The sequence below is a fragment of the Harpia harpyja genome, chromosome 4, assembly GCF_026419915.1.
Source record: "Harpia harpyja isolate bHarHar1 chromosome 4, bHarHar1 primary haplotype, whole genome shotgun sequence".
NCBI classification, from domain to species: Eukaryota; Metazoa; Chordata; class Aves; order Accipitriformes; family Accipitridae; genus Harpia; species Harpia harpyja.
Window position 1 is genome coordinate 5,328,445 of NC_068943.1, and position 23,792 is coordinate 5,352,236.

The 23,792-nt window shown below is 38.1% G+C and overlaps 1 protein-coding gene across 3 annotated transcripts in view; it reads left to right on the plus strand.

Annotated features, from left to right (window-relative positions):
- The window catches only part of STK24 (serine/threonine kinase 24), a 65,677-nt gene extending 45,666 nt beyond the window's left edge, over nucleotides 1-20,011 (plus strand). For 2 of the 3 annotated variants that reach the window (XM_052785738.1, XM_052785739.1), the window contains 6 exons: nucleotides 5,563-5,748; nucleotides 5,988-6,133; nucleotides 8,369-8,492; nucleotides 9,490-9,558; nucleotides 13,540-13,676; nucleotides 16,069-20,011. In XM_052785738.1, the coding sequence (XP_052641698.1) occupies nucleotides 5,563-5,748; nucleotides 5,988-6,133; nucleotides 8,369-8,492; nucleotides 9,490-9,558; nucleotides 13,540-13,676; nucleotides 16,069-16,105 (699 nt within the window). In that variant the 3' untranslated portion in view covers nucleotides 16,106-20,011. The remainder of the gene's footprint in view (nucleotides 1-5,562; nucleotides 5,749-5,987; nucleotides 6,134-8,368; nucleotides 8,493-9,489; nucleotides 9,559-13,539; nucleotides 13,677-16,068) is intronic. The other variant, XR_008234927.1, reaches the window with a different exon arrangement.
- Nucleotides 20,012-23,792: the final 3,781 nt, after the last annotated feature.

Consider the following 23,792-nt stretch of genomic DNA (forward strand, 5'->3'; position numbering starts at 1 on the left):
TAAATGACCCCAAATTCCCCATTTGAAGTTTAAGTAAATCATATTTGTTTTTGTGGATGGTGGTTTTTGTTTTGTTGGGGGTTTTTTTGGTTTGGTTGGTTTTTGGGGTTTTTTGGGGGGGAGTGTCGGTGGTTGGGTTTTTGGGTTTGTTTTTTTTTTTTTTTTTTTGAGATTTGGCTTCTGGGAATGATCTTTACTTGGACAAAGCATGATTCAGTCCGCAGGTTTTGAATTCTGTCTGTTTCAGTCTACAACGTCATGTGGACATAAAAAGGTCTTGGACGCTTGGTGAGTTCCCTAGAAGGCCAGAGCTCAAGTTTTGGATGAACTAGAGATACTTATTTGTGTCTGTGAGCCTTTTGGCACTTAGAGACTGGACTAAATTTTACAGACAATAGTTTTACTGTTACTGCACAACAACCACTTGAGAAGGCCTGTTTATTTTAAGATAGTATTATGCATATGTGAGAACGCAGACATCCAAAGCTAACCTCATTTTCCTTTCATAAGCTGGCCATGCTTGAGAGGTGTTAGGCAGGACTGTCCTCTTCATAGCATAGTCCCAGTGAAGTGCAAGCAGTTTCCATTACATAGTTGCTGTGTTACCCAGTTTTGTTCTTTGCCCTGTTGAATCCTCTTACTTCCCACATGCTGATGGGTTCCCAATAAAAGCTTGAAAGTGCTCTGTAACACTACCTTGGGCACAGTTCACCTACTTTCACAAAGTTCATCTGTGTCTTTCCTCATTTACTGTATGCCTCACACCAACTGTTAAATTATTGCTCCTTTTCTGATTGGATTGATATCTTTGCTCATGCTGGCTGCTGAAATAGCACAACCGTGCAAGGCAAAGCAAAACCTAAGTTATGACATAAAACTACTAACCAGGCTAAAGGAAGGCAGATGCATCCTGAGGTCCAACATTGCTAGTTACTGCTATGAAGCTTAAGGTCTCCTGTTGATTCCGCACTATTATCACTTGCCTTAAAATTATGGGCAGTTGGTGGATTTATTGACCATGGCTTAAACTAAATTATCAACAAAACTCATGCAAGAACTATTATTCTAGTATACTGATGTCCACTTGAAGCAGTTTTGGATATTAAGATACAGTTACGCCTCCTCTGAATTCAGATATGCTTCTGAGTTAACCATTCTGTCAAACACAGATTTCAGAGTTGAAGAGACAAACTTCTGAGGAATTTTCTATGTGAAGCACTTACACTGTTTTAACCAAAAACTTCTTATTTTTATTGTTTTTGCATTCCTTTATAATGCTTTAACATTCACTCTAAAGTCTCTTAAGATTGTGTAAAAATAATAAATATTTAACATAAGCTGTTGATTTTGAATATAGTCTTTATTTTTTTCCCAAACGTATGTTACGGGAAATATCTTTTATCTTTTTTGTTAAGGTAGAGAAGCAGGTTTTTTTAATAGATAAAAAATGTGTGCATTTTTTAAGAATGCTGTTTTAATTCAGGATTTGACAAATGCATACATTTTGTGTATTTTTCTTTTAATATATGTGAAACTTAATGTCAAACCAAGTCCCAATCTATGCTCCCAATAGTGTGCTCTCAAGATTATGTGAGGCTTCTTGGACTGCTTTATGCATATGAGACCTGTGTATTCCTTAACTTCCATACAGAATTTGCCCATTCCATTCTTGCTTTATTCAGTCCCATTCCCAAACTGTTTTGTGTCCTTAAGATACTCCTATTATTCTTTCTCAGACCATATATTGTAAGGTACACTTACAAGGCATTCCAACACTTGTCTTTATTGCCTAAAAAGTAATCAAGGTTTGTGATTTTTGACATAGAACCTGATGAAATTTTAGTATCCATCAGACTTTTGTAAGTAATAATTCAGACTGATATATTTGAGAACATGGGATTTCCAGATGGCCTGTGTGAGAGAGTAAGTTAGCTATAACATTTGCATTTTAATCCGGTGAGTAGCTAATCTGAGAGGCTTACTTGATAGAAAAAGATAAATAAAAAAGGAAAAGAAATTTAAAAAAAAGCAGGTGGCAGCTTTAATATAACTATTATAGTCATGTTTTGACATTTCACTTTTCCCTCATGGCTGATAGTTTCTTCAGCTGCTAGATTTTATCACCCCCATGGATTACTTGGACTTTAAAAATAAACTACAAGGGAAAATGAAAAATAAAGTTGAAATTTTTGCTATGCCATTTATTTCCTTCTCTCCAAGCTATTTGTTCTTCGATACAATGTCCTCATAGGAACTTTCCCTTTTTTCTATTTTCTGTTATTTTGGCAGTAGTTCTTCTTCCTCCTGTTTTGATTCCTTTCTTCATCTGAAAGTCAGCATCTCTTCTTGTCTGCTTCAGTTTTCCCATATCTAGTTCTCTGTCCTTTCTACTATATAACTTCTAATAGAAAGGACGTTTTAATTTTAAAATGTTTTTCTCTTGCACATAGCCTGTTTTCTTTGGCTTACAAGAGCTTCAAAGTCAGACTAAATTTTACTCATTAGAATGGAAGAGGAAAGGCTTATGGCAGTACTGCAAAAAATAGTAACTAATGATTTGCTGACTCTCATCTGAACTTGGAAGAATAATTTTTGTTCAAGGTTTGAAACTGTAAAAATCATAATGTGGTAAAACTTAGTCATGAGGTAATGTCAACACTTCTAAGGTCATGCTTCTTCCCCATTTGGAGGACTGATTTGTGCCTGTTCTGGAGTTTCATTGTCACAGACAAGCATGTCCTAGAAATGCCTAGTTGGATACACACGCAATTGGTACTGATGTTCCTGTTTTGAGATCCTTTCTTATCTATGAAAGGAGAGGTTACAGTTCTGGAGGAATTTGGGGTTTTTATTCTTGCTGCTTCCAACAGGAATGGGCTTCCAAAACCCATCTTGGACTTCAGAGTTCAGGGCGCAGCTGTGGTTTGTTGGACTTTTTCGTTCATTGAAGGTCACTAGCAGTAGAAAGTTATAAAAATACGAGGAAAAAAAGGAAGTATTTATATATATGTGTGTGTGCATCTACACATATAAATTTGATTTTTTTTTTATACTTACATATACACATGCTCCATCTGTGACTGAAAGTCTGGCAGAAGAAAATCTATCCATTTATATGGCTTTAACACATTCTTCTTGAGAAACTGAAATTCAGAGTAAATTGGAAATAATAATGCTCAGTTGTTAACATGAAGACTCATCTTCGCAGGTGACATTTTTCTTTCATAACCCAGAAAAGCTTTCCTGCTAGAGAAAAGTTACCCACAATTATACTCAGACTTGAGGAGAGCTTAGCTGATAATGCTGTTATTAAGATAAATGAAACTCAGAGCTCATATACTTATGGTAATCCTCTGTGCTCACTGTGAGATGGCAGTTCTGTAACATGGGTTAACAAAATGTCATTTCATAAATTTAATGGTATGCTAATTGACTTTTTTTTTCCATACTTACTTGCAAAATTAAGTAACTAAGCTCTTAACAATAGAATACTGTCTGACAAGGAAGAAGGAGCTGCTTTTTAGTCAGGCAGTGTAGCTATGATAGTGGAATGGATGCATACATTGCCGCTATCAGCCTGTAGTCCTGTATGAGTTAGTCAAAGATAACCTAGCATATCAACTGAGCAGGGACAGATGGATTAGAGGGACACTAAGTAAGGACAGCAGTGATAAATGAAATCTCTACTCTATCCAGTACCTGGAAATAGATCTGTTTACAGCACAGTGAAGATCCAAGTGCTCTGTTTGGGATTAAAACCAGACAGCTCACTTCAGAACCTTCCTATTTTCCTGAGAATAAGTCTTTGTTCTTCTTACACTTCAAAAGAAACAGAAAAAACCCAAAACATAAATATTTTTAATTCATATCTTGTCCTTTGGAACAGATGTTTCTGTGAAAATTTTTTTCTTTTGACTTTCTGAGGGGCTTATTCACCCATTCTTTTGACTTTTAGGCCTGCTATTTCAGCAGAACGTGGAGAATTACAATGCATTACTACAGGCAGATTTGGCATTAGGATTTGGATTTAGGAAGATCGTGTTCCCTAGAAAGAGTAGCACGTTTTGATGATGAAAACCTATGAAACAAATGTATTTAAATAATCTTCCCTAAAACCCCAATATGCATATCGTGGCATCCCGTAGCAATGTGAATCCAACTCATCAGTGAAATTAAATGGTAGCAGATCTAGCACTCATCTCTGCTGCATTACTTGATTTGTCCCTCTAACTTGGCAGTGAGCCTTTGGATCTGCATTTTGTGTGTGCATGACTTAGAGAAGTTTGATTTAGATCAGGCCTTCTTGGCCTATAAGACATGGCTTGCAGGAGAAGGTCTACAAAGCAGATCAGGTAGAAAAGTGTTGTCAGTATTTCAGAAGCTACTTGGACCAAATACTTAACTGGTTGAAATCTTGGGTTGAAAAAGTTGAATAATACTGTTCTAGACTGCATTTCTCTAGTCTGTGAATAAGAATGTTATATAAGACAGTGTTAAACCCCAGGAAAATTACATTCTAATGTATTGGATTTCTGATGGTTGTGCTACCTGATGCTTGTTGAGCAAAAACCTTGTGCATGTTACAACATTTTCCTTTATGCCAATATTTGAGTTTCCCCCCATATTTACAAAGTGTGCTTGAATATGGTAGATAAAATGCTATTTTATAACAATCTACCATTACTTTTTAAAAATATTTGTGTTTCAAGATCAGTTATAACTGTCGGTGTAATAGTATTGATTTAAAAAATTTTAAAACTCTAGTAAGTAGAACCGCTTTAGGCTGTAGAGTAAAAACAAGGAACTCTGTGTACTTTATGTGCTTAACCACATAAAACAGACCATGATAGCAAAAACAATTTACATATGAAATAATTTACAGTAAAGGTTTAAAATCTACCTTTGCAAGTGTGTTGGTTTTGGCTGGGATAGAGTTAATTTTCTTCGCTGTAGCTGGTGTGGGGCTGTGTTTCGGATTTGTGCTGAAAACAGTGCTGATAATACGGGGATGTTTTAGTTATTGCTGAGCAGGGCTTACACAGAGTCAGGACCTTTTCTGCTTCTCCCCCCACCCCACCAGCGAGCAGGCTGGGGGGGGCACAAGGAGTTGGGAGGGGACACAGCCAGGACAGCTGACCCCAACTGACCAAAGGGATATTCCAGACCATATGATGTCATGTTCAGCAATAAAACTAGGGGGAAGGTGGGCCGCGAGCTGCTGCTCGGGGACTGGCTGGGCATCGGTCGGTTGGTGGTGAGCAATTGTTTTCATTTGCATCACTTGTCTTTCTTGGGTTTTATTTCTCTCTCTTTGTTATTTTCATTTTCATTACAATTTATTATAATTATTTTATTTTATTTCAATTATTAAACGGTCTTTATGTCAAGCCACAAGTTTTCTCACTTTTACCCTTCCGATTCTCTTCCTCCCCATCCTTCTGGCGGGGGAGTGAGCGAGCGGCTGTGTGGTGCTTAGTTGCCAGCTGGGGTTAAACCACGACAGCAAGCAATACTGTTTCTCTTCTTTCTCCAGCCTAATCTTAAAAGCATTGTTTCTTACAGGCAGATATCTGGTCATTAGGCATAACAGCCATAGAACTTGCAAAAGGAGAGCCACCTCATTCCGAATTACATCCAATGAAGGTTTTGTTCCTCATTCCGAAGAACAATCCACCAACACTGGAAGGAAACTTCAGTAAATCCCTCAAAGAATTTGTTGAGGCCTGCTTAAACAAGGACCCAAGCTTTGTAAGTGTCATCTATTTGTCAACGTATAGTAGAGAACGTGACTGGTTTACGTGAATTACATGAGTAAGTGCAGTTCAGCTTTTCTAATATGGGGCAACATACTTGCAAGCATCTTTTTTTTTTTTTTTAAGATACCGTATGTATTTAAAATCTCATTTGTATCAAAACTGAAGTCTGGATTTCTTAATCTCTTTATAATGAGTCATTTAACACTCTCAAAATCTTTTCTTTTTTTTAAGAGACCTACTGCAAAAGAGCTCTTAAAACACAAATTTATTTTACGAAACTCAAAGAAAACTTCCTACCTGACTGACCTTATTGATAGGCACAAGAGATGGAAGTCTGAACAAAGTCATGATGACTCCAGTTCTGATGACTCAGATACGTAAGTTTGATGAGTTTGTAAAATACCCTTTGTAAATATAGGAGCCAAGTAGTTATTTTTAGCACATATATTCCTGTGTTGTGTTATTTACAGCTTTTCAGCTTAGCAGCCTTGGTAAACTGAGATCTTGATTTCAGTATTGCAAGAGATTTCGTGCAAGTAACAGTCACTGAGAACAATTTTTCTGGCCCATTCTATACTACTTTCTCTTTTACATAGGGTCTAGGGTCTTTCCTAGATATAAGGCCAACTGTTACTCCTGTTGTGTGAGCAGAAGGTAGTCCTCACCCTGCACGGCCAAGTAGCAGTGTGCACGTGCACTGTGCTGGGCATGCACATGGCCACCTAAGGAGGGGAGCTGTCTCCTTGGTGGCAGGTTGTCGCTCATTTTGGCTGAGTAAACAGGCAGAAGCATATCCTTGCGTATAAGATAGGGTTAGTGGACAATGCTTCCATGATAATGGGGTTTTGGTGTACAAACCATATTACCTAGGGGTTTTTTTATAAGAGTTTTGGTTTTTTGGTTGTTTTTTTTTTCTTCTATCCTTCCAGGAAGGTTGGGCCATTACAGCATGATAGTCATGAAATGTCAAATTATTTATTAAAAAAGGAGAAGTGGTGTAAATATTTCCAGATTTCTTTCCTTTCCAATTTTTACTTCTCTCCATCAAATTTTGATGGAGCTGTTTGGTAGGTCCATGAGTTCGTTTCCTCAGGAAACCCAATTATAGATAGTTATGACTCAGTTAAAAAGTTAACTTTGTTAGTCTAAATGTAATTTTGAAAATAGTGGGTATCATCAGATTACACACTTCTGAAAATCAAGTGAAGGGATTGCCACTATTTATTCACAAATGGATTAAATTCCTCATAAGAAAGAAAACGCAACTATTCTCTGCAATTCCAGTCTGTGTGCTAATGGCAAGCATGAGGCTGGTTATGATTTCTTGGCTGCCATTACAGCTGTATACTTGTTCTACATCATTAATGGCTTCATGCCTTCCAGTGATCACAGTTCCAGCCCAAAACCAGGTCTGCTTTGGAAGGTAAGTTACTAGTCCTACAACTGGTCTCAGATCAATTACTAACTGAACTTTGAGGTTACAGTTCATTGTTCCTGTGGAATATCAGACCAGCTTTGATAGCTTGCCATGGGAGAGTACTGGAACTAGAATGTTATTCTGAGACAATTTAGTGTTCTGTCTAAGCCTGCTTTCCCCTCCTTTGCTTCCACAGCAGCTCTTGTATTATGTGGTAAAAGGGTGAGTTGGTTTGGCATGCTGGAATTCTAACTTTCCAAATTGATAAATGTTTTTCTGTTGGATGAACTTACTAGAGCTAATGTATACAAGGAAGGTAGACCTACCTCTTTCAGTGACAGCCAGAAGTTCTATGTGAATTCAAGCAGAAATCTTGGAGAATTTTCTTACACTGATCACATGCTTTTTGACTTGGTAGGCTGCGCTAAAATACTTTATGTACAATGGCCACTAGATGCCCTTTTAATTGGTGCTTTTCTTGCAAATGATTCTCAATTCACAGATCAGAAAGAAATGAACTTACAGGAGGATACGTACGGTAGCGAGAGGAGAAATGTAATGCAGTGACAGATTAGTGTCAGCATAAATATTTTTGGTCTTTTAACTTAGCTGGAGTTACAGAAAAAATCACTATGCCATCCCCAAAAATGAGGCAAAAGATTGACTTAGGTGATGTAGTTTGTGAAAGCCATGCTGTACCTGTACTTTTTTAGTCAAATGTTTTTGAAGTGGGAAATTAACCTTGCTATTGGGCTGGGGATGACCTGTCTTCCTCAAAGGTATTCTAAGCTAGTGTCTTAGCTGTTTTTCTAGGCAAAAAAAGTGAATTAAGTCTTCTAATTTTTCCCCCCTTCCCTAATGATTCGAGGTACTCTGTTAAAGACAGTTTTCAGATAGCAATAGAACACTTCATGTTACTTGTTTATGTAACTTGGGAGAATGTTTTCAATTTGTAATGCCTCTCTTTATTTTTGAAGTTAATTTAACATTTAGTGAAGTATCTTGGTTTCATTTTTTTAATTTCCCCAAAAGATTAATTGCATCACTTTTCATACTTCATACTTAGTGACTTGCACAACAGAATCCTGATTTCGGTCTTGACTGCAGTTTTTATGTTTAGTATGTATATTGAATGAACATGGACAATAAGGAGCAGGTAATAGAACTTTTTCATTTTTTTTCCCCTCCCTTGAAGTGAACCAGATGGTCAGGCTTCAGGTGGGAGTGATTCAGGAGAGTGGATCTTTACAATAAGAGAAAAAGACCCCAAGAATCTAGAGAATGGAGCAGCCCAGCCTTTGGAGTTGCAAAGAAATAAGGTACTCAAAATATTGACTGTATTATATAAGGAGATAATTCTTGCTTTAATTATTTAGTGGGGCGATTTTTATTTCATACCTTTAAAAGCATTTAAACTGTAAAACTTTCAGAACTTTTGCTAAAATTTTATATTCTACAGTTGTCTTTCACAAAACATTTTGAGTAAGTCTTGAAGTTTGGGTATTCTGTAGATGTGTCCTTCTTCTGTAGTTCGTGACATATGTACCAAAATATTTCTGTACTTTGTGAAATATTACCACTGGGGGAAGACCAGGCAACATTTTATTAAAAATCTTCCTTCTGTAAAGTAAACTTAAACCAGTACAGTAACAAAGCTAAGCTGGGGTTTTGGGGAAGGCATTCAGGTCTTTTAGGAAAAAAGACTACAATGTAGCAAAGAATAGAATGTGCATCTGTCCAAAAAAGAAACCAACCCCCAACCCACAAACCAAAAAAACCCAACCCAGAATAAAGGATGTTTAGGAGCTGCTCCATCCTGGTCCATTGTATTTTCTGCAGCCTGTGTGGCTAGGGCAGGTGGTTGCCACCCTGGCTATGAAAATTCTGTGTGTGTGCTCTTACCAGAACTGGAGAAATACAAGAAAAATCATCATATGGGAGGAACCTAGTAAATATCAGCATGTTTATGATTTAGTACATGCTCAGTAGGATTGTGGTGGGGTGGGTTTTTGGTTGTGTGTTGTTGGTCGGGTTTTTTTGGGTTTGGGTTTGGTTTGGTGTGTGTGTGTTTGTTTTAAATTTTGAGCTTGCATGTATTTGAGGTGCCGCAGCCTCAAATTTTAATTCAGCCTCCATTTTCCACAGTGCTTTGGAATACTCTGTTGTAGAACATTTTACATACTTTGTATATACATAGAAACAGATTTTTCATAGTGTAGCATGTTGGAAATATTTTTTTCTTTGATTAGAAACAGAATACAATGAGGATGCTTTTTTTCAGAAATAAAATTGGTCAGAATTTTGTTTTCTTTAAAGGAAAAGGATATCCCAAAGAGGCCTCTATCCCAATGCCTGTCTACAGTTATATCCCCTTTATTTGCAGAGGTAAGTCATTGCTTTAATACTTCACAATTCCAGGATTTATGTCTCTGAAAAATAGAAAAATACGATGAATGACACCTAAGGTTTCTACAACCCATTTGGAACTTGATGTGTTACAGTTGTAGCTGTACCCTTTGCTTTCATGCATGTCTGCTTTTGAGATCTTTGTTTTGCTTCTAACAATGTCATATGCATGGTAGCAACATCAACCATGCTAGCCTAAAGCAATGAACATCAAAACCAAAAAGGTATGTAAATATTTGGATTGCAGCATTCCATTTTTTGACACTGCTTTATCTCTCTATCTGTCATTTTATCTGTTAGAAATTTCACGTTCTTCAGTGTTCCAAGATATAGCTGTGGACCAGATCAGCAGGAACTTAACTTTTGAATTTCCGTGTTGAAAACTGTATTTTGTTCCCATTCTGAATTTTATATTTTTTATATTTGTTTTTCCCAAATACTGAAAAACAACTTTAAAAAAAAAAAATCATACGAAGGGGAAGCCAGATACTTATGAAGATGTGATTATTTTAAAAAGTTGATAGAACTCTAAGAAACAAAACCTCCCCTCTCACCTCAGCTTTGATACGACATTTTTTTGTTTAAATAACGATTTCAATCATCGTAACTGTTACAGAAACAGAGTTAGAGAAATTGTTCTAATAAAAGGGTGTTGTCTTAATTTTGTTCTAATGAGTAAAGTCCTGCTTCAGAGGATTATCATTGAATTTTGCATGCTGCTCATTAAGAATATTAAGTGCAGTAAAGCAATGAAACTTATTTAAAGGGGATGACCTCTGTATTGGTTATTCAGACTCCAGTATTAAGTCAGCCTGTCATTCTCCTATGTAAAGTGGAGAAATGCTTTAAACAGGGATTTTTTGGCATTTTCCATTGCAGTTCTTTGTGTTACCCACTTGCTTGCCTCTGTTCAAGAATTTTATTTCAATTCCCTACCCTTCCATCTCCCAAACATTTTTCTGGTTGCTGTGCATCTCTTAGGTCTTCCTTCTCCTTTTCCAATACCAAGCATGATATAGGTCCTGCATCCACTATCTTCCATGGTCCATCCTCCATTTTTATCCTTTCTTTTTTTCATTTTCTCTCCACCATGCCCTTTATTGTCTTCTAGATATCTTTGCGATGGGTTCTGCCTTCCCAAGGTATTGCTAACTAGTTGCTGTGTCATTCTTTGCCTTTCTTGCCTCCCATTTTCATTTTCAAGGCCATTGTTTTAATTGCCACTTGCTGATCCCTGTTGGTATGATTCCCCTAGCACTGCTGCAGCAACACAAACCTTTTTCACTGCAGTCCTTATGAAGCTTGCCATTTGCTTTCGTCTCTATAGCGTGTAGAGGCTACAGAAAAATTTTTCCTCACGTACTTGTTTGTTGTATCTCTTCATGCTATGGGAGAAGACTCTTGGTCTGGTCTCTGCTGTTTGGTTCATACTTTAGAATCCTCTTCCATGCAACTTCTGGTGGATAGCAACAACTGTCCCAAACTGTTCCAAAATCTCATTGCAGGGTTTCCTTTTTCTTATGGGCATGGCTACTGTCTCTGCTGTCTGGAGGAAGCCTTATGTTACATTTTCAGTGTTCAATTTGTTTAGCATTCAAACCACAGATATCTGCACCTTCAGGAATTATTGCTAGCTAAATTAGTGAGTTACTCCGTGGAACACCTTCAAAAAGAACAAAGCTGGCCACTCAGAGCTTTTTGTTGTCACGGAGGCTTCAAAGCTTCTGACCCAGAAGACAGGTGTAAAAACCAACTGCTGTCCTTAAGTAATCTCACAGGGGAAGATCGTGCCCTGCATCCTTCTCCTTCAGTTGAACTCTGATACAGTTTAGGAGCCTTGGCTGAAGAGGCTTGCTCAGCTATGGGGCCTTGCTGCTCTGTGTTGCTGGTAGTAATCTGAAGCTTGGTGCACTTCAGCAAAGCAATTAAAAGAACGAACAAACAAAACACCCAACCCCAAACAAAACAAAATCCCCAAACAACAGAAAACAAAACACACCCTGAAAATGAACAAAGTTGTCATGCTTGTCAGTTATTTCTGATCTTCAGTGGCTAGCTACTACCCTGATATGGTTTCTTTCTCCTTATCAGAGGACAAGTGGCTGAGTACTGCATGTGGTGACTCATTCTGGGTTCCTTTTTGAAAGCAGGAGATCTGGAGGTGTCCTTTGTTGTAATGTTCCCACTATTGCCTACTTCTATCATCTTGTCCTCAAGCTGTGACATCCCAGTTTAGACTAAGAAAGGGTTAGTTATTACTGGGAAAAGAAAAGGCATTTCTGTCTTCCTGTTACCTATGCTCTTTGTATGCAAGATCTCACTCGAGCATCCTGGATGTAATGAAAAGAGAACACAAGCAGCAGCCAAAGAAGAGTGCAGAAGCCTTCCTACTGCTGTGGTTGTACCTCAGCTGTTGTACACACACAGAGACCTCTTGATTTCCTTTTGCTGACACCGGAGTTACTCTCAGGAGGGTGCCCTAACATTACCTATAAGCCATTGCTAAATGTGGAACTAGAACAATGATCATTTCCTTTATGTTCTCCCTTGCAACACTCGGATTCCTTTTTAAAGAAAACCTTTCCTCAATGCTGATGGCAACTCTTGAGCTGTGGTTCTTGACACCTGTTGAAAGTCGACTACAGAAAGTCCCGAAAGGCTGCTTCAGTGCTTGGACATCTCTGAAGAACTTCACTGCCACTCTGTTCCCTCTGGAATGTCTGTACTACACTGAACTCAAAGTCGTCTTGATCTATTAATTCTGCTTTCTGCTGCTTTCTGGGGATCGTGCTTATTCCATGTGACAATCCTCTCTGCCATACTTAAATAGGGCCAAGAGTGTACGCATGCCCATATTATATCCCAGAAAGTGGCACAAACTTTCCATTTGTTCAAGTTAAGCTTTCTTCGTTACTGGCAGTAATGGCATAAAGGCAGACTCACTGTAGGTCCAGCTTTCAGAGACGATTCAAATTAATTGAATAATTTGTAGAGAAATATGTAGAAAAATATTTCACTGCTCTTCAGTTCTGTGTAAACAACTCAAACTCTTCGGTCCAAAGCACTCGTAAGCCAAGTCGGTCAGCTTCTGACTGGAGTATTTTGTTCACTAGTTGGTTTTGTGTGTTGTTTTGTTTTGTTTTGTTTTTCTCCTGAGAAATTACTTTGATTCCATCCTTTTTAAGAGTATGCTGCAAAGCAGCTCTTGACAACAGCTGTAGTGATAAATGTGGAGAGAAACTTGTAAATGCAGACATCCAACCTGCCGGGGAAAGTCCGGTCCCTGAAAGAAGGCCCTGCCTTCATTCACCGTTACTGCTAGTAACATGACACTTTCTTCCAAGGAAGCCCAGACCCTGCTAAGCTTTTTGAATGTTCTTTAGTGAGTTCTGAGAAAGAAAGCATTTTACCAGCCATACTCAGCATGTTATACCAGCTCCTACGTAAGTGAAGCGCTGAGACCTTCCCTCTCAGCCCTCAGTTCCAGCCTAATCACAGGATCCTTTGCTTCAGTGGGGAGATGAGAGAGTGCTTAGGGCACTCTGTTGGTAGAGTTGACAGGGTGAAAACATTTTCTAGTAGCACTTGCACAAGTGTATCTGCAGTGTATATGTATAAGCTATAGGTGTACAAGTGTGTATACTAAAGTGAGCATGTATAAGCAGCACATCTTGAAACCAAACAGCTACAGGTAAATAGTGCATCTTTCCTGGGGTACTTTGTTGTAATTTTTGAATGTGAGCATGCTGTAAAGGATATGTGAATGATGAGTGACATCCTAATAAGTACTGCAAAGGCTAAATTCAGGATGAAAAAAGTCTTCAGGATGTGAGGGTGTAAAATGAAAGTCAAATCCTGACATTGTGAACACTGGCGCTCACTTCCTAACAAGCTTTTGCATTGTTTATAGAATTATTTATTAATATCTTATTAATATATCTCTTCATGTTTTTTTTTCAGTTGAAAGAGAAGAATGAAGTGTGTGGTGGTAACACAGATTCCATAGAAGAACTGAGAAAGGCTATTTATTTAGCTGAAGAGGCTTGTCCGGGCATTGCAGATAACCTGGTGTCACACCTTGTGCAGAGGCTTCAGAGGTAATGAAACTATTTCACTAAGGGTTACAGAAGATTGCAGATCTGATTCTACAAGTATTTGACTAGTGTTAAATTGAAAGAATTACTTTCTATTTATAACAGAGGAAAAAAACGCTTATGCTTACGGTTTGTACAATTATGTTTGCTTACAAAAAAAACCTAATCGTATCAGCAGTTCTAATTTCTAGCTTCAGGTGATGGCCCATATGTATGTTCATCCTGTTAGTGTGCATATTGTGTGTCAAATGAGACTGGACAGCCTTTTCCCTTTGCAGTTCCTATAAGGGACATTGATGCTTTTTTAGTGTCTGGGTGTATGTTGCAGAGGATGCCCTGTGTCACTTTTAATTTCTTTTACCCACTTTGATAAACGGACTGTTCAGTTAGTTTGTGTTTCTTTCAGTCACTTAGTAAGTGGTTCCTTGTTCATTCATTAAAGATAGTCTGTATGGCCTTTTGGTGGTACCTACAAACCCAACATTTTGTATTAGTTCAAAAGGCCAGATTTCATAAGAGATTTTCTAACTGCCTAGGCTAGGAATATATTCTTAACAAACACTCAATTTCCTGTTCTTTTAAATGCTACGCAAGAAGAGATCAGGGGTATAAATTTCAGAATCTCTGCTTGAAGAGGCTTTAAATGCAACCTTGAATCCAGGAGTCCACAGCTGTTGTGAATCTACACCACCTAGGTTGGATTGCTTGGTACTAGAAAAAACTCATGGCAATGATTAATCATAGATTGCTACCTTGAAAAAGATCACCCTGAGCGGGTGTCTCCCTTATACTGTCTCTAACCACAGCTTGGTAAAATTTTAGATAGGACACCTCAAGTTAAAGCAGAGGATTGCCAGGCCGACACTGTGTCATTCAGTAAAAATCAATGCCAAGAAGTCTGCAAGCAATTGTGTTTCTTGCTTTCTGGGCTGTTAAGCATGAAGCCCAGTCAGCATCTTTAGTGCTAAAAGGCCACTTCTGGATGCCAGATGTCCTGATTCTCCTCTCAGTTGATCCTGGCCAGCTTGAAAGTTTCTGGAGCTTCAGTCTTAGTTTGTTTCCATTAGGGATTCCAAAACTGACCCCAGTCTTTCATCAGCCCAATATTTCGGTGTCAAGTTTCTGTTAGCCTGGTACAAGGCCTTCCTGGAACTGGGAACCTTGAAGACTTGATGCTGCAATCGAAGCTGAAAATGACCATGTGGAAAATGACCATGGCTTTCCACTGGGCACTTCTTTTGTGCATGCTGGAGATGATCCTGTTGCTGTCACGACAGCAACAGTCATAATTTTTGTCCTAGGAGATAGGTTTCAGAGCCCTTTATATACCTAGTTAGCATTTTGTTTTCCTTCTGTTCTGCTTCCTTGGGCTGTTGCTGTTGTTCTTGGTCATAATGACTTCTAACAGTGGAGGCAGACACTTCATTTTCTTTGAGGGAGAGAAAGAAATATTCATAGAGAATATTTGTTCATGGGTCACATCTGGGTGAATTTTCTCTTATTCCAAGGATGATACTCAGCTAGTGTGTGATCATGACTAGCACTCCTTCCAGAAAGTGAGTGGAAAAAAAATGAATGGTAGGATCTCCCCCTAAAGAGGAGTTTGAACCATTCCATAGCTTAGTAGATATCCCTCATGAATAAAGCTATTTTTGGAGCTAGTCAGCTTCTGAAAAGATAGTTCCTTCTTGTTTGAATACTACAAGAAACATGTTCTGTTACATCATTAAGTCATTCATTGTATCCACTTAATACCCTCTCAATTTGATAGCTAACTATTGAAGATGGCTCTTCAACAATATGTTTCTAATGAGATTTTCATTCCTCTTATGATTGGTTAAAACTGGATTTCCCAAGTTTGTCTGAATGGATGAGTTGGGACCCTCAGGAGAGCTGCCCAATAACTTGAGTGAATCCATTTACTTTCCCCCTCCAATTCTGATCTCTGACGTTTTATAAAGTTTATTGAAAGCTTAACATGATTAAAACGGGTGCTTCTCTCTTTGGATGATTTAAGAATCTGCTTAGACCAAGAAATACATGTTTCCTGTCCCAGTAATATTTTGGAAAGATGGACGTAAACTTGCCAAGTAGGAAAGTTGGAATCACTAAATGTTGTCCCCAGTATACAGAATTCTTACATCATCATATACTTCTCAGTAACACACTTGAACACAGGTTGTTGCTATTTGCTCAAAAAGCAGGGATATGCTAATAGGGTGTATTTGCATGTTGTTCAGCTCCATGGCTTTTTTTCTTTAAAGTGTGACAGCAGTGGTGGATATTCTGCAAGGAAAAAGGCTGGAACTCCAACAGCATAAAACGGAATAATTTCTAGTTGCTGCTTGTTGTAGAATGCCTTGTCACAATGATAAGTATTTCTTTTCCTCTTCAGATATTCACTAGCTGGAGGAAGTACTTCATCCTACTGATGTGCTGTTCCTGACTTTTCTAAAACAACAGAGATCCCTTGGTGTCTGCACTGAAGGCGCACACCCTAATGTTGTTCTGCCCCTCAGTCACTGGAATGTCCTTTGGTGGAAGGATGTTCTTAAATGTGCAAGAGTGAAAACAAAGTCTCTCAGACAGAGCCAGTCTTTTTCAGCTCCTTAAAGCTATAATTTTTTTAACGATAATGCACATATTCCAGGGAGGTGTCTTTTTGTAAACTCTGAAATGTATATTTAGGTTTGTGATAGAGAAATTGAAGATATTGAGAAACCTCAGGTATCTTGCTTTAAGAATTCCACTGGGAGATGGAGTATGTTTGTTGGAATTGTGTACAGATATGTATATAATGTCTTTTTTAACTGAACGCCTTTCAACGTGCATAAGGAATCACTGTGTACAAAATGGTAAAGTGCTTTTGTAGATAATGTTAGTGGGGTAAATATTTGACAGGCCATAACTGAGTATTGCCTTGCCTTTATTACATGTAAATTTTGAATTATGTGGTAAGTGAATCTTGGTTTGGTTTTTGTATGTGAAGGATTTGCCATTGAAAGAGTTAATCCTGTACTATGGAACCTTCTATTCGTACCTCAGCAAAGACACAATTTTATTCTGTTTCTCCAGTATTTCTTCCTTTTTATCTATATTCTGAGCGTGACTTTCTAATTATGGTACTACTTCTGGTTGTTTTAAATTTAATACACCTTGTCTCTCAAAGCTTTAAATTACTGTTTTTCCTAAAGAATGAGCTCTTTCATATTTTCAGTTTTAAATTGTGCCAATGCAAATTCTGAACCCTATGTATCGTTCAATTTTAGCAATAGATATTTGTGAAGCTTATAGTGAAATTCAGATACAATCTTTTTTCACCTGAACATGTTTGAATGCTCACACAAATAAATCTTTATTACCTTCATTTATTCTGAAATATCTCATTAAGATGTTGGCTCTGAGACAGTGGCAAGTATTTCTTCATCATGCCTATTTTATCATTAAAATGAATGTCTTGCAGCATATAAGAAAAATGGTCCATAGATTCCATATTCGGTCTTGTTGCCTAATCTGTGCGTCTCTTTACCAAAAGTGATAGACGTTAGACAGAAAGACTGCAAAACTGAGCCTGAGTGTTGTATGCTGTGTCCTATGACTTGTCTCCCCAGAAGAAAGTTACTTCTTGAAAATTCTGAATTCTGACATTTCCACTATTCCTGTGAGTGCTGACTTACGGTTTTATAGTTCTTGGAAATAGTAACATTAGTTACATGGACAGTTGATTAGATGGCTTTTTTTTTTTTTTTTTCTCAACAGTATTACTCTGAGGTTTACCTTGGTTTGGTTCAGGTGCTTCTTGTTCTGGTAGCTAAGAGAGCATTTTTGCCTTGTTTTTAATGAAGGAATTGATGATTTTTTGTTTTGTGTGACAGTGAGGTAACTTATCTGTTTAATTTAAAAAAAAAAAAAAGTTTTGGAACGAGAGAATTAAAATTTTAAAAGTATAGGCATATCTACCTGGCTTGGTCCAAAAAGACCCAGGTTCTCTAACCATGCTGGAAGCTGGTAAGGTTGCCTTGCAGGACTTCATATCACCATGGTAGCCCTTATTCTATGCATATTAATAGCCTTAATTATTAATTTAATAATTTAACAGTAAGAGGACACTGTCATGCTAACAGAGCTATGGAACTTCTGACCAGGTTGAAACAACGGTTGAAAGAAATGGGTATATGTGCACTCATTCTTGTAGCCATATTCTTAGATACAACATGTTTGCCAGCATAATGAGGTAATGGTTTTCCTTTGTGGCTAAGTGAATTTAAAGTAAATTGAACAGTGCATATGTTTGACCAATGGTTTATAACTCCTCTTTGATTAATATCTTTAAATATGCTGTTTTGTGTGCTCTTAAACATTCAGGATAGGCTTACCCTTGAGGAGACAAATTTAGCTTTGCTGTTGTTAAATGTGCATCTGAATACAATGCAGCGGGAAGTTTACCCGTTGACATCTCAACATGAGAACATTCAGCCATTCAATAAGTATGTACTGTGACAGCATATGGAAATAAACAGATGTGTTTGCATTTGAAATATACATAGATTAATGGAAGCTTTTCCCCAGTCATCTGTTAACGTAGAGACTTCAAATTAAAGCAAGCTTGCTGGGAGATGCACAGAACTCAGAGATTTAGTGGGGAAGTTAAATTTATGGTGCTGGCTGGAATCTCGAGAATTTCTCAATCAGAAAATTAAATTAAATTCTAAGGTACGCCATTTTTTAACAATCATTTCAAAAGTTACATACATTTTTTTGAGTTGCATTTTAGTTGCATTCCAGGACTGTATGTTGAGGAAATACTTCTCCGAGTAGATTGCGGCAGAATTTGCTTGGTGAATGTGTCCCTTGGCTTAGGAGCTTAAGATGAGTCAGACCTAGAGCAAGGGCAATTGGCCAAAAGGCTAGGAGGTTTAGAAAAAGACAAGACCTCATTTATGGTAGAGATGTGTATTTTTATATGTACTATATAGATTATTTAAATATAGACTATCTTAAACTGAGATTCACTGAAAAAAAGCGTGCTGTATCTTGAATGTAAAATTACAATCATTTGCTATTGAAAAGTATTGATGCTTTAAAAATCAGATCTATATTGGTAACAGAAGAGGAGCTTCACTTGAAAGAAGCATGGCCTCAGTTTCTGAAAGAAAAAGAAGTGTATTGATATTTTCAAGAGGTGGTTTCATGCTAAAAACATGTCTGTTTTGTTATAATGTTGCACTGATGATTCTTCTGTGCAGGTAGTACTTCTTCACTCAGTCTTGAATATACTAAGTGACAAGCTATCCCTATTTATGCAAACATTTAAATTAGTGGAACTGCTTATTTGTCAGGGATTTCAAGATTAGGCAGTAAATAAACTCACTGTTTAAAAAAAAAAAATCAGTCATTTGAACTGAAGGCTTGCTTTTTTGTAAGTATCAGATGTGTAATCTATTTTTTTAACTTAATTTTCCTTGCAGTTGCACTTTGTAGTTGATCACCAGTTTACTAAAGGATGTCGGCATGATCGCTATCGTACAGAATGCTTTTGGTGTAATAACAAAGCAGCTCTTTCGCTGAAGTGCCATGGTTCCTTTGCAGCTCCAAACATTTTGTGTATGTCCATGTGGGTATGGACCGAGGAACCAGTTACTGCGGAGTGATTTAACTGTGGCGTTCTGCCCTCGCGGTGCAGGAGGGTGGGCGGAGGGGGAAGGTAAGAGCGTGTGCATTGGCACTGAACTGCAAAGTAGCTGGCATGCTGTGAGTTCATGTCCTGCTTTATCCACCGTAACTCCTTCATCTGCCTGTCCTTTTACTGTACTCGTGAAATGTCTTGCTTAGCTCTTACTACTTTATGTGGTGTTCTGTATTATTTTTTAAACAACGCGGTACCAGTTTGTAGTACTTTACTTTTACGTTAGCCTTACTTTTAAGGCAATGTATTTTTGCCTTCAAAAATGTCACCATTGGAAGATTATCAGAAGTGCTAATAAGCACAGGTGTTAGCGCAAGGATCAGTACAATTGCAAATTATTTTTTTTTAAGTTGCTGGGGAGGAGCTTAAAGCATAGCACAAATCTGCAAGCTTGCTCTTTTTAACTGGATTTTGCAGATGTGCTAGTAGTTGCACTGAGCATATGCAGTAGACAAATTGTATGTAATGATTTTCTGCCTTTTTTTAAAGCATGATTACAGAGGACAATTAAAAGTGTATATCTTGTTTTCTGTAATATTGCTGCCTGTTTATAACTGTGTGTTTAAATTTTACTTTTGTCACTCTACACCAACATAATAAACGCCTTGTAAACTACATGACCTAGAAATAAAGAAGGAAAAGTTTAACAAAATTTTGCCATCTGAGTGGTCAGTACAAAAAAGATGAGATTTGGGGGTCTTCTCCTCCCAGGAGGGGATGCTCTTGCGGGTCCCTAGCTCAGTTACTGCCCATGTGTCAGTAATGGTAAGCAGAAAGTTTATAAATTGGTATTCAGTTTTTAATGGTAAAAATCTCAGAATTGGTACAAGAGAAGATTCTTGTTTAAACTCAAAACAACACTTTCTGAGCAAGAATGTTGAAAATTTTTTTTTTTCTGTTGGGGAATTTAGTAAGCTTATATCTCACAGCTGGCCTAACTATGTGGGAAGTTTAGTTCTTTTCTCGATTAAGGTTTTTTTATCTACACATGCAAGTGACTGATTGATAGTGTACTGTTCTGGTTAAATATATGCAGTTCTCTGTTACAGTTTGTCCTATAGTAAGACAGTGTGCCAATTTACAGATGGCAACGATTTAAAACCTGCTTTGTAGTCCCCATCGTGCCAGCCCAGTGAAACTGATGGAAGTGCTCACATCGAGTTGCATTAGCTTCAACCCAGACAGCACATCCTTAGTTACCCATAGAACCGAACTGGTGACAAACTGTGTGACAGCTGCGCTCCTGTAATTGTATTTCATTACTATTTTCTCTTGTTAAAAAACATGTGCGTGCCACATTGTTGCCAATTTTTTTTCTCTACCAACTTTTCTGTGCCCCCCGGGGAGAGGGGGGTGTTTGTATGTGTGTGTGCTCTAGCAACCAGAGTTGCCTACCTATCTGCATATCCATAATTATGCTAGATTTTTTTTTTTTTGAGGGAGGCCACATAATTGGTCCTGTGTAAAAAGGAAAAAATTATCAAAATCAGGCTTTTTGGGTCCTGTTTGTTTCTCTGGTTTGTTCTTGGCTGATGGAATGGTGGGATATTGCCCCTGGTTTTGTCTTTGAAATGAGTTTTCCTTGCGAGATCTCTTTTCTCTAGTCTGAGACCTTTAGCAAGATTTCTGCAATCACAGCATGTGTTTCCCTACCTGCTAACTTAAATTCTCTTTCAGCCTGTTTCAGCTGAATTTACAAAGGCATTGAGGTCTCAAAAGTGTTCAATTAAATTTTTGTGAAAATAGGTAAGCCTGAGATAGATAGATATATTAATAAATACTCACGTCTTAATGAAAGCTAAAAGTTAGACAGCAGAGAAATGATGGAGATGCTTAGTCTTGTGGAAGAAAAATCCACAGGAGTCCAGGCTTTGCTGATCCCATTGCCTGTGGTGCAACTTCCTGTGGCAATAGAATTCCTGTTTTTGCTTTTATTTCTTCATTATTTGAAGCTGGCAACTGATTATTCACGGTGAGTAACAACAACAAGAATAAATCTCTTGGAGTGACCAGTTGGAGGGTTTTTCCCACTGCTGAAACACGAGAACGGTGTATTTAGTCACGGCTACTAACCTGGCACACAGTGACCCTGCGCGTCTCCACGCCTCGCTCGAGATGGACAGCAGTATGATGTCACGGTTAAAAGTAAGTAGTTATGTATGTATTACAGCTTTCTAGTAAACCATGAGTTTTATTCACACACATAAACTTCAACTGATTGTACGATACGACTGTCAAGACAGTTGCTTTTACTCTCTTACCATGATTTCAGTTTTGGGTTAACCTTAGGACTAAAGAACTAGAAGAATGCTGATAAATGTACTTCTGTTTAAATGACAGCAGTTTGACCAGTTCCATTTAAAAATAAAAATCACACTGGTAAAGAAGGAAAAAAAAATATCTTATTTAAAATCTCTTTTCTATAGAAAAAATACAAAAAGGTGAAAACGCTGAATGATGAATCAGGTGGATGCACCAAATTTGCATCCACAGCCTAACTAGGTCTCTGCTGCTATCATGATAAATGAAGCATACCTAGAAAAGGTGTTATTGGATTTCAGGAATGTAAATAAAAGCCTTTCTTTTGAGAGCTCAGAATATACTACTAGAGCAGATAACATGAATAAAGATTGAATCCCACGAGCCCCAGTGATCTAAAATAAAATTTAATTTTAGCTGAATTAAGGGCATGGCCCTCAATATAATTTCCATTTAAAAAAAAAAAAAAAATACCTTTTTACTGTTACAATTGCAAAGGACAATGTAGGGACCTAGCAGTCATTGGTAGTTGAACTTGTAGCAGTATGGAGCATAGGCTCCTGCAATAGATGTAATTAATAGTTAAGTATTCCCTAACTTTTCACTAGTTCATTTCAGAGAAAAGCTTTCCTATATGTAAAAATGCATATTCAGTAGCCAGCAGTTGTCCCATTTCCCTTGCCTCCCCTAAAAACCCAAATGAAGGATCTTAGTGTGGCTCCGGAGGAAGGGGAGGCTGGCTAGGAATTACATAAATATTTACATAGTTGCAGGTAATCTTACAATTGTAGAGTGGAGCTATTAGTACATTGATGGTGGCTTGGATTTCCTTACTGTTCTGATGCTGAAGTAGAGCTTGTAAGTAAGTCGCTACAGATACTATTTTACAGCTCAGTAACGATTTTTGGGGTGTGGGGGGGTAAGGTCTGTAGCCCTTTACTGCACTTAATAGCACCAGTGCGTTGTTGCTTCTTCAGCTTTGTTTTCCCAAGCCCGCAGGCTGCTGTGGATTGGTGTTAATCTATGCTGAGTTATTTGGCCTTTCAATCATTGTAAAGATCATAGTTCCTTTTCCTGGTCAGCCATGAAGGACTATAGTTTCTGTACGTTATTGGTTCGCTGAGGCTGTTGAATTTACTTGCTTTGGCCCTACAGAGCAGGGTCCCTGGCTTGGAATGGACAAGCCTGTGGGATCCGCAATTGGGAAAAAGTTCTTCAGATTTTCCTACCGACTTTCTAAGTTTGTCCTTCATCATGTCATAAATGGCTAGAGGCGATGCTGTAGGGTAGGTGTGATTATTACATCCATACTGATAGCCAGGGGAAACAGCCAAGGAAAAGAGCAACTGCAACAAGTTACCTACCCAGGGGTTTGAAGGTTTCCACGCAGCTGCAGAAAGTATGCTGAATTACTTGTTTCCCTTTGTCAGGGTGGCTTGGATTTGGCCATGGGGATTCCTGCTTATCTTCTTTTTGGATGGAGAGAGAGAGAGAGAGGTATGTATGTATCTCTTTGGGATGCGGGGGGAACAGAAAGAAGGCTTGACTGTCTTGAAACAGCAATATATATTAATAGTATTGTGAGGTATTTTATTCCCTGTTGCTGTGAGCAAAGCTGTAAGCCATTTTATACATTGCACATTGTTAATGGCTTACCTAAGTGAATAGCTAGACAAAGAAAAAAGAGGAGTAGAATTGTCCCAGCTTCATTCCCCACATCTCTATTCAGGCCCCCTCTGCCTAGCACTGTGTTTCCTCAAAGGCCCATAATGGGGACAGATGTGTTTCCAGCATGTTGAGCTTCTGTTAATGGAAGTTTTATGTCACCCTCGTGAGGAAATGTTTCTTCATTTTATCAAAGAAAAGCATCTAAGCAATAGTAGACTTAGTGCTGCCAACCTTCTGAGGGGGCCAACGGCTTACCCGAAGTACAGTGTTAGCGAAGGTCAAAGCCAGGCATACGAAATGGCTGTTTCTGCTGCTGGTTGTATCTGTCGCTCTCTGTGTACTGAGCACTGGGGGGGAGAGGGAGAGGCTGAAATTCCAACAAGAAGCTGAAAGTCCTGCTAAGATGTGTAGCAGGCAGGATGAAAACTTGGGGCTTCAGGTGTACCCCCAGCTTATAGCAATTTAGTTACCGAAACACTCTACAAATTAATCACAAAGAGCTGTGG